The sequence below is a fragment of the Eptatretus burgeri genome, chromosome 17 (assembly GCF_056783735.1).
Source record: "Eptatretus burgeri isolate ZD-2024b chromosome 17, Ebu_testis_v1, whole genome shotgun sequence".
Taxonomy (NCBI): Eukaryota; Metazoa; Chordata; class Myxini; order Myxiniformes; family Myxinidae; genus Eptatretus; species Eptatretus burgeri.
In genome coordinates, this window is record NC_140977.1 from 8308129 (window position 1) to 8325261 (window position 17133).

General features: G+C 44.2%; 1 protein-coding gene and 1 pseudogene across 2 annotated transcripts; one reads left to right on the forward strand and one right to left on the reverse strand.

Moving 5' to 3' along the window:
* The first annotated feature begins 322 nt into the window (after positions 1-322).
* On the forward strand, positions 323-2396 carry LOC147009212 (perilipin-3-like; annotated as a pseudogene). The gene is made up of 5 exons (XR_015052816.1): positions 323-483; positions 1083-1240; positions 1486-1565; positions 1712-1931; positions 2004-2396. The product of XR_015052816.1 is annotated as a perilipin-3-like (transcript).
* A 3555-nt stretch (positions 2397-5951) lies between these two features.
* Positions 5952-7262, reverse strand: LOC147009213 (perilipin-1-like). Its single transcript, XM_085861635.1, has 4 exons — positions 7084-7262; positions 6791-6873; positions 6408-6627; positions 5952-6331 (listed from the first exon to the last, which is right to left on the reverse strand). Exons 1-4 carry the CDS (start codon positions 7163-7165, stop codon positions 6066-6068), a joined length of 651 nt encoding a protein of 216 aa, XP_085717761.1. The 5' UTR covers positions 7166-7262; the 3' UTR covers positions 5952-6065.
* Positions 7263-17133: the final 9871 nt, after the last annotated feature.

Sequence of the window (17133 nt, forward strand, 5' to 3'; positions counted from 1 at the left end):
GTATAGGGGGCCAAATGACCACCTGCCGTGTGCTGGTACAGGTATAGTGGGCCAAATGACCACCTGCCATGTGTGGGTTTTCATGAACATGTTTATGATTACAAGATTGGAATAAAACACATAAACGGAGTCACGTGGAAACATCTAGAATGTTCCATGTCTGTGTAAATATCATTGTTTCAATAAATTTTTGGAGTGGAATAAAATGATAATTTGGGTGAAATTCCTGATTGTGAGTGCGTACCTGTGTGACGTCAGAGTAACAGGTGTTCGTGTTTTTGTATAAAAAGGTAAAAAAAAAAAAATCCGTTTGTTTTGTCCTTCCCTTCTCTGTCCCGTGGTTCAGGTTCCGGGTCCCCACCTGGTGGTTCTCACCTTGATTTAACCCTTGTCGGTCCAGGTAATCCTCCCCGTTTCTCTCCCCGTGAAACGGTTCTCGGTTTGAACGTAATGGCCATGGAGGTTCAGACCGTCGGTACCAAGGTGGGTTCGTTGGTTCTTCATCTGAACCTGGTGGATCGAGGTCGAGTTCGAGTTCGAATCTGATTCGTCGGGATAACTGGAGCAAATCCCCGGGGATTTAAATATGATTCGTTTGAATTGTTGAAACGTTTTAATGGAGGTGAACTGATGGACAGGTGTGGTGGGTTGGGGTTTGGGCCCTTCCTGTGTGTGTTACACCCTGAAGTTGTGGTTTGTTTAATAATTTAATTCCAATGTAACCGTTTCATGTTGTTGTTCTCTGAAGGTTTGAATCCCCATCCTCCATTCATCCACTAATCTCTCATTTGTGGTGAAGTTATTGCAAAGTGTGAATGTTGAGAGATTCCACAAGGAAGTTTATTGGGAACAGTTTATTGTTCATCCTCTTCAATGATCCCCCAGAGGATGTCCATTAAAATCTGAAGCTCTTTGTCGATGACACAACGTTGTAAGGACTTGACTCGATGCTCTCACTGAATGATCTATGAAAGTGGAAATTACTATAGTCATGACCACCAATGACCCGTCCTCTCATTGTGTTAACCTCGTTCTTGTCCACAGAATGTGGTGCAGAGATTGTATTCACTCCCGTTGTTCAGTTCTGCCATGGATGAGTTGGTTCAGTCCTACAAGAGAGGGAAGGAGTCTCGGCCTGTTCTTCTCTCTGTGGGTAACATGGTGGAACAGGGAGTTGTGGGAGTAGCTGTGATCGTCTCCAGTGGGATCCAACCAATCGCCAGGATTCTTCATCCACAGAGTGAGTGATTCTGTGTACATGACATGTGATGTATCAACTTCTGTTTATTTATTTTTAATTAGAACTGTTGCAAAACTCCCCCCCCCCAGTCCCGTCCTGTTTCATGGACATTTATTTGTTTTGTGATCTTTTTCTGGTGAAGGGTTCAGGTTTTTCTCCTTTGTGTGTTCCATGTTGAGTGATTTCCAGAGATCTCTGACGTTTGAGTTTTCTACCTTTTTTATTTTTATTTTTTTTGTCTGCAGTTAAGTTTGACGAGCTCGCTTGCCGGGGTCTGGATCTCGCGGAGGAGAAGGTACCAATCTTACACCAACCTGCCACCAAGGTACGGGGAGTGGAGGAAATGATTGATGGTGGAACCGTTTCCAGGTCTCTCTTCTGGAGAGATAAATAAATTTTGTAATCGTCCTGGAGAAATAATTTAAATGTTCCTCTTGGCTGTGTAGTAATTGGACATTTCCTTGTTTGCAGGTTCTTCATGATGTGAAGATGAACTTAAATGCTCAAAAACAAATGGGAGTCTTTCTGGATTGGTCCAAGTTCCAGGTCGGAGCGGGTTTGGAGAGATCCAAGCAGGCCGTGTTGGACGGTACAGACTCTCTAATGAAAACCAAGTTTGGACAGGTGGTCATGTCTGGTGCAGACTCTATGCTCTCTCAAGTGGATGGATACCTGCCACAAGATCAGACAGGTAAGTTTGTGCTGTGTGGAAGTGATGCTGTTTTTATACTTCTGGAGAAACTAATACCTGTACCTCCTGCAGAAGGTGAAACCCTTGAAGAGAAAGTTGTCATACCAAGCTCCTCGAGTTTTACCGTCGGCTCTTTGCCGTATCCAGCAAGGCCGGGCGAGAGTTGTTCAGGAAGAGTGTTTCCGTGATCCAACTTGCTGCAGAGAGTGGTCGTGTCTATTTAACCGGCATTCTCACGTCTCTCAACACGGCGTTCTACTCTGTGCAGAAAATCCCATTGAACGGGGAAAATCCTGATTCCGATCCCGCTGGTGGTATCTCTAAATTGTCAACCGGTGCAGAGGCTCCGCATAAACAAAGCAAATGAGTGAATGTCCACAGGTGATTTGTTTGTGCAGCTTCACATTTAATGGATTGGATTTCCTGTGTTTTTTGTGATGGAAATAAAATTCTTGCTGAACATGATTTTTGTTTTTGGTTCTCAATTCATTCTCATCTTGGTTGTAAAACTTGTCCATTCAACTCTCCATAGTATCTGTTATTTATTTATTTTTTTTTTTAGCATAGATTCTTTATGGAGGAGCTCCTTCTGAGCCAGTGGCCATCTGTATCTTGTGTCCAGTTGGGTTATTGCTGCCAGGATTTGCACTCCAGCCACCGGAAAGAAAATTGAAAATCCACTCCATTGGAGTACCTCCAACGCAATTGCCCTCTAGGGAAACTCACCTGATGGGAGGAATACCGTGGGTTAACCTTCCCATGTCAGATTGGGGTCGTGCTGAGGTGTCTGCCAGATGGTCTTTGGGTTACCCTAAGAGGAGGGTCCTGTCTTGTGGGTGCCTGCAATGTCCTATTCCTAAGAGGATGATCTGAGCTCAAGCGTTTGAACAGTGTTTTCGCAGCGCTCTTTGGGGGTTGGACACCGGATAGTGATGAGATCATGGTGGGTGGTAACACCTCCTATTGGTATGTTTACTGTGATTACCATACCCAAGGAGTTGCTGTTGATTCCAATGGTAATTGAGGCAACATCGGTCAATGATCATATGATATTAAAGATTCCCTGGTCTCTGTATGTGATTTTTGCCTTGAATGACATTCCATGTCATGCTCAAGTCTGGTTGATCAGTGCCCCAGATGCGATACTCTTCTCGTCCTTTGGGGATTTCAATGCATCAACTGGAACTGATAGGGATGGTTATAAGATGTGTGTTGGTCTCTATGGGTCTTGAACTGTGAAACAGAATAGCACTAAGTTCCTTCACTTTGCAAGATATTGTGGTTTCAGGACCCACAGGCTCCTCGCTGGAATTATTCCAATGCTGGTGGTGTGGCAAATGAGATTGACCACGTGCTCAAAAGGTCACTTGAGATTCCAGGGTGCTCAGTTCCTCAACAAAGGCTTGGAGCAACTCAGAAGTTGCAGCTTAATCAGGAGAATGGGACCAGCTCAGCTGAGGCTCGATGTTGGCAAACTCAAGGATGAGGGGGTTGGTGAGAAGTTTGCGAACAAGCTCAGAGGTTTTGGGGAACCTGATGAGTTGTAGAGTGCCTTCCAGACCACCCTCCTTGATGTTGCTGGTGCATGTCTTAACTTGTTGTAGGGCAAAGAATTTTGTTTTTATGGACATTGGATACCATTGAGCAGAGTTGCTGAGCTGTTCAGCGAGTTGAGGTGTAAAACTGTGTGCTGAGGGTGGACAAGGAGGCCTATGTTCAATATAAACCAAAAGGCCAACCTCTGCCAAAGGTTAACAATGAAGGAGACATTTCTAAAATCCTGAATTTTCATCCCATTGATTGAAGTTTGAAGAGGATTTGCATGTCAGGTCACTGAATTCAACCAGCAATTCTTTTTGAACTCAACATCGGCCAGGTTTCTAAAAATTATCATTTTTCATTGGATTGACTTTAAAATTGAAGAGGAGGTGCACATTTGGTCATTGAATTCAACTATCAATTATTGTTGAAGTCAAATTTGTTTTATGGATTTTGTAAGTATCTTGCTCTGCAATACGACATCGTTTTCTTGTTTGTTTGTTGGTGTGCAGGATATCTCAAAGTTGTGGATGGGACCAGATGAAATTTTGTGAAAAGATTGGGTGTGTGATAAGAATTGATTCAATTTTGGTGAAGATCCAGATCTGACAATTGTTTAAGTGATTCTTCACCATTGATACGGCCAACAACGATACATAGCACGATATCTCAAAAATGTATTGGGCCCGATATGTTCTCGTGGATCAGGAATTGTGTGGTGGAGGTATCCATTCCACCGAGTGCCCTTCTGTTTGATGACTATAATCAGCTTCTTGTTAATTCACACTTAAAGTGACATCAAAACACACAATACCTACTTGCTTTTTAGACTGAGCAAACACCCAGGATTAGTATCTGGCATGTTGGTGAAACAGGACCAATGAGAGCTTATGGAACATAATACTCCACACGGTGTTCAGGTACACTTAAAAGTGTGCCGTCCCTGTTGGGAAATGGTTCCTGAAGCCACCATTGATCCATTTCTTTCTTTTCAGGCACGATACATAGGGTGGCAAGGAATAGCCCCCTCTCCCTAACATTTTGTGAAATTCACTCAACTCTCCACCCAAAGCCCCTCTTTCTCCAGAAAAGGTAAGAATCCAGTCAATACACCACTTTTGAAATAAACTCCTCAGATTGCTTGGCATTCACAGAAAGGTTTAGTAATGAAAATCATGGCAGCCTGGACATATTTCATGCCTCCCACAGAAGGATTGTAGAATGAAACCACTTATAAACCAATAATACTAGTAAGTGCACCTGTTTGAGTGAGCTGTGTCTGCACAAGGATCATCTCCTCCAAAGTCGATATTGCAAAACCTCCCAACAATGTGGGCTCATGAAAGGCCAAAGGTTCATAGATGTATCCGTTCTAACTAAACATTTGTGCTTAACAGCGGTGGGGAGGGATGGCACAATGCACAGGGAGTTTGAAACAATATTGACAATGTTTTAGAGGGGGAGTGGGTGAAGTGGGTGTTGTAATTGGATTGGCATGGTTGTTTGTGGTTATAAACGCACATCAATCGATGTAGAAATTTATATTGTGGCTCAGGAACCAGTTACTTATAGTATTAGCAGTAAATGGTACAAACCCAACTACTCTTGCACATCTGTTGTGTGCAGGAACACAATTATGGTTAATGACTGAAATTGCTACCATCACCTGGCAAAGATTTGAATTCCACATTTCATGCTTGTAAAGATTTTAACACAAAAACCAGAACATTCTTTCCTTGTCTATACCATGAAAAAAAAAAAATTCTAAAATTAAAACTGTGCAGATGAAGAATGGATCATTTCCTTCATTTGATAACTCAACATGGTCAGACATACTGGGGGTACTCCATCAATGCATGCATTGGGCACCACCTCCACATTCTCTGTTACGGTGAACCAGGCTGGAAGTACAGTGTGTATTCTGGAACCATATTGTGATGTTACTTACGCTTCACATCGGGTCAATTCGATTTCATTTATGGCAGATTACGATGGGGTATATTCATCGACCCCAATCAGAAATTAGTGAACAGGGGCCAAGAGCAAAGATCGACTCCCAGGGTTCTAATGGGAAATTACATATTAGTGAACACTCAAAAGCATTTGAATAAACTGCCACCAGATGTCATGTGAATTCAAATTTTGGGCTTTGGATAAAAACGTTTGGAGAACTGAGAGCATAAATCAAAGCAAATATTTAATAATAAATAAAAACCAAATTACATTCTCACTGAGTCTAATCCTTTTGCTGTACAGCATAAACAAACCAATTGGGGGGGGCAGGATTAAAAAAAAAAAAAAATACATTCATCCACACAAGTCAGGGTTGTCCAGAGCATCCTTGCTGGTCAAGGGATCACAGGCTGTTAAAACAAACATTCCCAAGCTTAAACCCAAACAGGTACGATATCCAGGTGAATGACGGTCTGCACGATGAGATCACAACCAACATGAGAATGAATTGAGGACCCAAAACAAAAATCACTTTCAGCAAGAATTTTATTTCCATCTCCAACAAAACCAGAAAAATCCAATCCATTCAGTGTGAAGCTGCACAAACAAACATTTACAATATGACAAATCACCTGTGGACTCTCATTTGTTTTGTTTATCCGGAGCCTCTGCACCGGTTGATTTACAGACATCAACGGAGCGATCGGAATCGTGTTGCTGGTGCATCGTGTTGAGAGATTTGAGAATTCCGGTTAAATAGACACGAACACTCTCTGCAGCAAGTTGGATCATGGAAGAACTCTTCCTGAACAGCTCTCTCCCGGCCTTGCTGGATACCGCAAAGATCCGACGGTAAAGGTCAAGGGCCGAGGAGCTTGTTACGACAACTTTCTCTTCATGGGTTTCACCTTGTGCAGGATGTACAGGTATTAGTTTCTACAGGAGGTATAAAAACAGCATCACGTCCACACAGCACAAACTTACCTGTCTGATCTTGTGGCAGGTATCCATCCAGTTGAGAAAGCATCGAATCTGCACCAGACATGACCACCTGTCCAAACTTGGTTTTCATAAGAGAGTCTGTACCATCCAACACGGCCTGCTTGGATCTCTCCAAACCCGCTCCGACCTGGGACTTGGACCAATCCAGAAAGACTCCCATTTGTTTTTGGGCATTTTGTAAGTTCTTCTTCAAATCAATAACCTGCAAACAAGGAAATGTGCATCAATTATTGCACAATTGAACAGTTAAATTACTTCTCCATGAACAATTACAAGATTTTCCAAATTAAAAGACATAGACGAGTCTCCAGCAGATTACATTGTACTTCAGGAAGATTCACAATCACCCCCACCCCCCCCCATACCTTGTTGGCAGGTTGTTGCAAGATTGGAACTTTCTCTTCCACAAGATTCAAACTCCGGCAAGCGAGCTCGTCGACAAACTTAACTTCAAACAAAAATAAATTATAAGTGTAAAACTCAAACATCATCAATGGATAAATCACCTTCTGAAGGCAAACTTCAAAAACTACCAAAACAACCTCAATCCTTCACCAGAATAGATCATGAAAAGAGGGTGGGGGGTTCCAAACTTTTAGTTAAAAATAAATATATAAACAGAATTTCAGACATGTCCGATGTGCACAGAATCACTCACTCTGTGGATGAAGAATCCTGGCGATTGGTTGGATCCCACTGGAGACGATCACAGCTACTCCCACAACTCCCTGTTCCACCATGTTACCCACAGAGAAAAGAACAGGCCGAGACTCCTTCCCTCTCTTGTAGGACTGAACCAACTCATCCACGGCAGAACTGAACAACGGGAGTGAATACAATCTCTGCACCACATTCTGTGGACAAGAACAAAGTTAAAGCAATGAGGATGTCTCATGTTGAAACATCATGGGATTGGCCTGTTGATGTCCTCAAATGTGAAGAATCACTTTAAAAAAAAAGTCAGATCTGGATCTTCACCAAAATCGAATCAGTTAATTAATCTTAATCATCACACCCAACCTGTCCACAACTTTGATATATCCTATACACAAACAGGGGTGAAAACAACCTCCTTCACATTCGGTGGCAGATACAACAATGGAACACAAGCTCATTATATGTATATATATAAATAAAATAATATATATATATATATATCTATATATAAAATTAATATAAAATAATAAAAATATATAATATTGCGGCCGCGCTCGGATATATATATATATATATATATATATATATATATATATATATATATATATATATATATATATATATATATATATATATATATATATATATATATATAAAAAAACATGTCAATGCTGCCTGTTCGATCTTGAAGCAAAGAAAATATACAAGTTCAAAACAGCAAGGTGTAAAACAACCACAACACCGTTTCAACTGGTCCACTTCCAAGTTTTTGTTTTTTTCATTTTAAACTGTTGGAGTAAAAATCTAATGTATATTTAACTATAAAAAGGCAAAACTTTACCCCACGGCCACATCATTCAAGTTTGAAAAAGTTTAATTTGGACACTGTCGCTGGAGCCTCATGGGGTGTGAATGTACCGTGTACCACCCAACAACTTGGTGGTGGCAGAGTTTTACAATTTCCAAATTTACTTTAGTTACAAAGTGTTCCTTGCTCACATTAAGTGTTGTTTTGTGCTTTGGTCTTGACAGTATGTACAGAGTGGACAATGTCCCTTTGCACGGTTACAATTCATCTTTATGCTTCCCTCCATTCTCCACGTTCTTCTGGACATCTTCCATGTTGAGGGTTAAAGATCATAAAATCAGCCCCTGACAGCCGTTTTGAAGTCTTCAACTGTGAGGCAGAGATGATAAATTCCCTCTTTCACAATGCCCCAAAGAGTCGTCACATGTTGTCAAGGCCGGACTTCTCGGTGACCACATCAAAGTCACTGAATTCGTCAAGACAGTCTCCAACTGCAAGAGAATAACGTGCTGGTGCACCATCTTGTTGCAGGATAACTGACAGTTGAAGACCTCAAAACAGCTATCAGGTGCTGCTTTTATGACCTCAACAAAGATGTCCAGAAATAGGGGAGGAAAGCAGGGGGGAAGAAAAAAAAAAATCCAAATTTGTGCGGAGAATGGAGGGAAGCATGCAGATAAATTATAACCGAGTGCATCGGGACTTTATAGCCACTATGTGCGTGCGATTGACCTTGATTCATTCCCCATACATACATTATTGACCCTGCAGTGGTTGGGGAGTAATGTGCGGCACTGAAAGAATAAATAAATAAATAATTAGAAAAAGAGAGAAATGTGAGTTTCAGGACGTGTCATTTTAACACCTTGCTTTCTTATCAATTTCGCTTATTCTTAATTTTAGAATTAAAATATAATAACAGAAAATTGTTCTTTGAAGCTCTTGAAACTGTTGGTTATGGTACAACAACACCAGCACAACACTGTATCCAACCAACATATATATATATATATTGTGGTGAATTAACGTGAATCAAGGGACATGACGCGGGATCACATGTTGTGCGTCTCGCGTATAAGGGGAGGTCTCTGCGGCACGAGTGGATTGTCCCCGGGGCATTGCTATTGACATCGGCTGTCCACTTGATGCTCGTTAACTGAAGGTGCTCATTGACTGGTGAGAATGGAGATTATATCGAACTCCGTGCTTACGCGGATTAGTCTGCAATGGTTAACTGCACATGTATACGTTTCTGCTTATGTACTCCTAGCTGAACCTGTATTTCCTGGTGTGTCCACAGAAGCGGCTCCAATCAAATGGAATAAAGCCTAAACTCTGAAGGTTCATCTCTCGCTCTCATTTCAATTTATTCCATTTGATTTTCTCGGCTCTCTCAACCAAAGATGGACAAGATCTACAAACCAGAGAGGTTCGACGCAGACCCAAACACGACTGACGCAGAAATGAAATGGTCACATTGGTTCTGCTCCTTCTCACACTATCTGACCATCATCGCGGAGGGAGCTGACAAATTTGCCGCTCTCGTGAATCATGTCTCGCCCGGCGTGTACAGGCTCTTCTCGGGGTGCGACACTTACGAAGCAGCGATTGACGTACTGCAGGCGCTCTACGTGAAGCCCAAGAACGAGGTATACATACGACATCTTCTCAACACACGCAAGCAAGCAGCCGGGGAGACAATCGATCAGTTCCTGCAAGCTCTGAATCAGCTGGGAAAAGACTGCAGCTTCCGGGCCGTAAGCGCCGAGGAACACCGAAAGGAAGCGACACGGGAGGCATTCATCCAAGGACTCAGATCAGCCCACATACGGCAACGCTTACTAGAGAAAGCGCAACCCACTCTTGACAAGGTAGTCGATCAGGCTCGAGCGATGGATACGGCTCAGCAGCAATCTGAGTCATTTGGGACACCGATGCTGCTCATGAACGCTGCTACGATGGGAACCCAAGGAACCCCACTGGCACAGACACAGCCAGACATGAGGGATGGAGAAACACCCGAGGAGCCGGATACCCAGACCTCGTCAAACTCCTCAGCAACTGCTCCGGTCGGTAAATGCTTCTTTTGTGGGTACAAAAGGCATCCTCGTCAAAAATGTCCAGCCAGAGATGCCACATGCATGAATTGCGACAAGAAAGGGCATTATGCCAGGGTATGTAAATCTACTCTAAGGAGGAATAAACCCACTTCTGCGGCTCTCTACTCGCAAAATAAATTGACTGCAGCCTCCCCCGGGAATCTATCCAAGGCTATCATCAACGTGCGAATTAACGGGCATATGGCTGAGGCACTGATTGATACCGGTAGCTCTGAAAGTTTCGTCAACAGCTCGCTAGTGAAGGGCAGGAAATGGGTAATCCACCCGACTGACAATACGGTATGCATGGCCGCCACCTCACTACAATCCCGTGTACGAGGGTACTGCAATGTTGAATTGGACGTAAAAGGGTACACGCATCGGGATGTAAAGGTGCTGGTGCTTCGTGATTTGTGCGCAGACGTAATTCTGGGTCATAATGTCCTCAAGCAGCACACGAGCATCGAAATACCCTTTGGAGGAAGCAAGCCTCGTCTAATTTTAAATGCGCTGACCACCGCGGAGGTGACGTCCCCCCAGCTGTTCGCTAACTTGTCGCCGGTCTGCAAACCGATAGCGATCAAATCGCGGCGATATACCACTGCTGACATGAATTTCATCACTTCAGAAACCAAGCGATTACTGGAGGAGGGAATTATAGAACCGAGCGATTCGCCTTGGCGCGCACAGGTGTTAGTGACCAGCAGTCAGAACCATAAGAGACGGATGGTTGTCGATTATTCCCAAACGGTCAATCGCTTCACCCAACTCGACGCCTACCCCCTGCCGCGCATAGACGAGATGGTCGAACGCGTGGCCAATTATAAGGTATTCAGTACCATCGACTTGCGAAGCGCCTATCATCAAATTCCCATCCGAGAGGAAGACAAACCGTACACTGCATTCCAGGCAGGGCGGCGCCTCTACCAGTTCAGAAGGATACCATTCGGTGTCACGAATGGAGTAGCTTGCTTCCAACGGGTTATGGACGACATCATCTCAGATGAAAACCTCGAAGACACTTTTGTTTACGTGGATAATGTCACAGTGTGCGGTAGGGATCAGAGGGAACATGATAGGAATCTGGACAGATTCTTGAGCATTGCTGGAAAATATAATCTGACTCTCAACTACGAGAAATGCGTATTCTCGGCAAGGTCAATTGACCTTCTCGGCTACACGATAGCCAACGGCACAATTAAGCCTGATCCTGAGCGATTGCGCCCGCTCCGTGAGCTTCCACCACCTCAGGACTTGCAGACAATGCGCCGGGTGATCGGGATGTTCGCTTACTATGCGAGATGGATTTCGCAATACTCCGAGAAAATATATCCCCTAGTGCATTGCAAAAACTTTCCACCAGATGCCGCTGTCGTGAAAGCTTTCCACGATCTCAAGGATGATATCAGTAAGTCCGTGGTTTTATCGATCGACAGCTCGGTGCCCTTCGTGGTGGAGACCGACGCTTCAAATCACGCCATAGCTGCAACACTTAATCAGTCTGGGCGGCCGGTCGCTTTCTTCTCGAGAACTCTCTCTAGAAGCGAGCAGAGACACTCGGCAATAGAGAAGGAGGCGTACGCCATCGTCGAAGCGCTGCGTAAATGGAGACATTATTTACTGGGAAACCACTTCACGCTCGTTACGGACCAACGATCCGTGGCTTTCATGTTTGATGGGAAAAATAACGGGAAAATTAAGAATGAAAAAATTATGAGATGGCGGATAGACCTAGCCTGCTACAGGTACGACATTGTTTACCGGCCCGGGAAGGAAAACCCTGCTGCAGATACCTTCTCCCGGGTCTACAGTTCGGCAACAATCAGTCGGGCTTTGCAAGACCTCCATGTGTCTCTGTGCCACCCAGGGGTAACCAGGATGGCACATTTCGTACGCAGACAAAATCTTCCCTATTCTGTTGAAGATATTAAACAAATGAATGCTTCATGCCCTGTTTGTGCTGAACTAAAACCCAGATTCTTTGGCGCGGCATCTGGCAGACTGATCAAGGCTACTTCCCCCTTCGAGAGACTAAACATCGACTTCAAAGGGCCCCTGCCCACCGAGACAGACAACAGATACATATTCACCGTTGTTGATGAATATTCAAGGTTCCCTTTCGCATTTCCGTGCTCGGATATGACCTCGGGCACTGTCGTAAAATGTCTCTCTGACGTCTTCGCTATGTTTGGGAGACCTTCGTACATACATTCAGACAGAGGGCCGTGTTTCATGTCGGCCGGGCTAAAGCAATTCCTATTAGAGCACGGCATAGCAACTAGTCGAACGACGGGTTACAACCCACAGGGAAACGGGCAGGTGGAAAGGTATAATGGAGTTATTTGGAAAGCCATAACTCTGGCGCTGAAATCGAGAGGACTGGGCCCCGAGCGATGGGAGGTTGCTCTTCCTGACGCAATGAATTCCATACGCTCTTTGCTCTGCACGTCCACAAATGCCACTCCTCACGAACGTATGTTTACTCACCAACGACGTTATGTTGACAGTCAAACGGTGCCCAACTGGCTGACCCACCCCGGTACAGTGTTCATGAGACGCCCGGTACGACAAAGCAAGTATGAACCGCTGGTGGAGGGGGTCGAACTCATTGACACTAATCCAGAGTATGCTCATGTCAGGCTCCCGGATGGCAGGGAGACCACTGTGTCGGTTCGCCATCTGGCTCCCGCCGGTACTCCTCCCGCCGGTACACCACCTCCTGGCTCTCCTCCTTCTGACATTTCCCCCCAGGAACTCCGCCAGGCGACGGGGCTGCCGTGTTACCCCCGAGAGCGATCGAGGAGTCATCCCCGGCACAAGTCGAGGCTCACCAAGAGGATCGGGAGTCTCCCTCAAGTGAAACTGCCGTTTACTCCCGGAGAGGTCGACGAATAAGGCCCCCTCGACGACTCAATCTGTAAAGGGGATTATCGGCATTCTCGCTGCTCATGCTCCTATATGCCCATTATATCATATATCGATGCTCATTTCCATGCTCCTACAACTCAAAATAATCACTGCTTGGCATGTATGCTTCTGTAGATCAATTAGTCCGCGTTGCTTGAAATGTATACTCCTATAGTGCTAAAGCAATCATGGTGTGTAAGATGGGCCCCTAGTTACATTTTAAAGGTGAGGAGAATGTGGTGAATTAACGTGAATCAAGGGACATGACGCGGGATCACATGTTGTGCGTCTCGCGTATAAGGGGAGGTCTCTGCGGCACGAGTGGATTGTCCCCGGGGCATTGCTATTGACATCGGCTGTCCACTTGATGCTCGTTAACTGAAGGTGCTCATTGACTGGTGAGAATGGAAATTATATCGAACTCCGTGCTTACGCGGATTAGTCTGCAATGGTTAACTGCACATGTATACGTTTCTGCTTATGTACTCCTAGCTGAACCTGTATTTCCTGGTGTGTCCACAGAAGCGGCTCCAATCAAATGGAATAAAGCCTAAACTCTGAAGGTTCATCTCTCGCTCTCATTTCATATATATATATATATATATATATATATATATATATATATATATATATATATATATATATATATATATATATATTGAGGATTTTTTCAAGTTTTGTAATCATGATCCCAGGACACTTGGTTCAGTTAACATTTCCCATCAACCATTCGTTAAGATAGTTTTGACACGTTTGACCCCATTACTCAGGCCTATGAATTCTGGAGTGCCCAGAGCCTGCCTCTTGCACCCAGTTGAGGTGTAGTTGCAGATAAATATGGCAGTTTCCCACTGAGATGTTTTCATGCCACAAGTCTCACGAGTTACATTGATAACGGAACATTGAATAACTTCGAGAGTCTCCTTGATAAACACAGGATCTGACGAGCCAAAGTCATTGAACGTTCGTTCAGACTTGAGGGTTTCAACATTTGGGTGTTTAGATCGCAGTCCATGTACAGCAGCAGGACGGAACTTCCACTTGAGGTTGCAAATTAAAGGGCCCCGTCACCTTTACGATTTAGCCAGCGTATGCCTGACGTACGAAAAATTTGGCTAAAACGCTGGCACACGTCGAATACGTTACGGGTAAGTTTGTATACGTTAAGAGCACGCTGGCATATGTCGTAGTACGCCGAGCTGTTCGACAAATTTTCCATGCTTGAAATTTTTCGACATATGCCAGCATACGACTCACACTTTACGCATAACGCTGGCCACAAGTTGTAGGCAAGTTACACGATCGTTGACACTACTTGTACGTTACTCACAAGTCGAAACACAGCGAGGTAATCTATAGCGTACCCGAAACTTATGAGTAGCGTGTTGTAGGCATGTTACGTGATCGTTGACACACGTTACTCATAAGTCGAAACACGTCGAGGTAATGGCTAGCATCAGTGTTCCAACTCTCTGGTATGACGGTGATGTTGACACTTCGATTTCTAGTGAGGTTATAATATAATTAATAGGCTGCCGCTCAACGATTTAAATCATAACCGCACGAGAAATCGAAGTGTCAACATGACCCGCATACCAAAGGAAAAAAAAAAATAAAAAATAAAAAATAAAAATCAGGGAGTCTGGAACTAACCATTACCTAACCGACTCGAACCATTACCTCGACGCGTTTCGACTTATGAATAACGTACGTTGATGTGTATCAACGATCGCGTAGCGTGCCTACAACTTATGGCCAGCGTATGCGGAATGTGCGTCATACGCAGAGTACGTCGAGAAAATTTCAACATGCTGAAAATTGACGTATGCCAGCGTACTCTTAACATATACAAAACTTACCCATAACGTGTTCGACGTGTCAGCTTGGTTCGGCAAATGTTTCATACGTCGGCATACGCTGGCTAAAACGTCAAGGTGTGACAGCGGCTTCACACTTCGATGTCAAGTGCAGTTACGATTTGAATCATCGAGCCGCAGCCTATGCCACATGATAGTCGGCGATACGCTGCCGCGCGCTATGCATAAGTTAGACTATCGTTGGGCATAGGTTGTGAACGCTGACAACACGCTCAGCATTTGTTGGTACAAGTTATCTATATGTGAATGAAACGTTCTGTGTACGTTACGCATACGTCCAACACGTTAATATACGCCCAAAACTTTTCTAAAAAACATCAATAGTTCAGCGCAAGCCAGCGTTTTACGTACATTTTGATACCTTGCCATACGCTGGCGAAAACGTCAAGGTGTGACAGCCCCTTAACCGATGGTCATTGTCAAAGCATCAAGGACACCCTGATGGGACACCTCAGTTATCCCACTCACCTCACTGCAGGTTATGACCGTTTGGAATAACCAAACAATCTGAAGCCTCCACATACACAGGTAATTATGGTAAATGTATTTTAAAATCCATCACACAATGTTGTGCTTTCAAGCATTGAATAATAGTTTTTTTTTTTTTTTTTTTTTTAAAAAGCAAAAATATCTACTGTGGCATCAATCACGAGTGTCACCATCAAACAAACAGTCAGGACATATTACAAAAGTGTGCTCCACAAATAAGAGATTAGTAGATGAATAGAGGATGGGGATTCAAACCTTCAGAGAACATTCAAATGAACCGTTTAGATTGAAATTGGATGTTGAAAAACCACAACTTTAGGGTGTAACACATACAGGAAGGTCCCAAACCCCAACCCACCACACCTGTCCATCAGTTCAACTCCATTAAAACGTTTCAACAATTCAAACGAATCATATTTAAATTCCCGGGGATTTGCTCAAGTTATCCCAACTAATCAGATTCGAACTCGAACTCGATCCACCAGGTTCAGATGAAGAACCAACGAACCCACCTTGGTACCGACGGTCTGAACCTCCACGGCCATTACGTTCAAACCGGGAACCGTTTAACGGGGAGAGAAACGGGGAGGATTACCTGGACCGTCAAGGGTTAAATCAAGGTGAGAACCACCAGGTGTGGACCGGGAACCTGAACCGCGGAACAGAGAAGGGAAGGACAAAACGAACGGATTTTTTTTACCTTTTTATACAAAAACACGAACACCTGCTCCTCTGACGTCACACAGGTGCGCACTCACAATCAGGAATTTCACCCAAATTATCATTTTATTTCACTCCGAGGATTTATTGAAACAATGATATTTACACAAACATGGAACATTCTAGATGTTTCCACGTGACTCCGTTTATGTGTTTTATTTAAATCTTGTAATCATAAACATGTCAAATAAAACCCGCACACAGCAGGTGGTCATTTGGCCCACTATACCTGTACCTGCATCCGACAGTTGGACATTTGGTCCACTATACCTGTGCCTGCTCACGGCAGGTGGTCGTTTGGCCCACTATACCTGTGCCTGCACCCGAGAGTTGGACATTTGGCCCACTATACCTGTACCAGCACATGGCAGGTGGTTGTTTGGCCCACTCCACCTGTGCCTGCACACGGCAGGTGGTCGTTTGGCTCACAATACCTGTGCCTGCACACGGCAGGTAGTCGTTTGGCCGCTATACCTGTGCCTGCTCACGGCAGGTTGTGGTTTGGCCCCCTATACCTGTGCTTTATCAATTTCCTGATGTTCAATGTATGAACACATTCCCACCAAACACCTTCAAACAGCATCTGGACCCGTTAAACATCTCCAGAGCAGGGTACCGGAACACACTCGTCTTCTCCTTTCGAGGGTATTTTCAAGTTTACAGCTTCATGCAGACGAGACAACCGGCTTTACGTCCCTAAATGTCCTCAGAGTGTGACCTGATGTCTCTGATTTCATGATTTATTTGATAAAATCTCAATGTGAATTTGAATGTGATTTGTGGGATGATGACGTCATCTCTGTGAAGGAGAGTTGTGTTTTTCTCTTGTTTCACTCCTTCCCCAATTCCCTATCCAGGCGATGCATGAAGCCATCGCCCAGTGCCGCAGGGAGTACTCAGTTCTCACTCCGGTTGTTTGTTTCCTCGTTACCTCTGCCACTGAAGGTGAAAAGGAGGTTGTTTTCACCCCTTTCTGTTTGTCTGTCTGTTTGTTTGTCCGTCTGTCTGTTTGTCTGTTTGTTTGTTTGTTTGTCTGTCTGTGTACAGGATATCTCAAAAAGTTGTGCATGGATTCGGTTGAAACTTGGTGGACAGGTTGGGTGTGTGACAAGGACAAACTGATTCGATTTTGGTGAAGATCCGAATCTGGA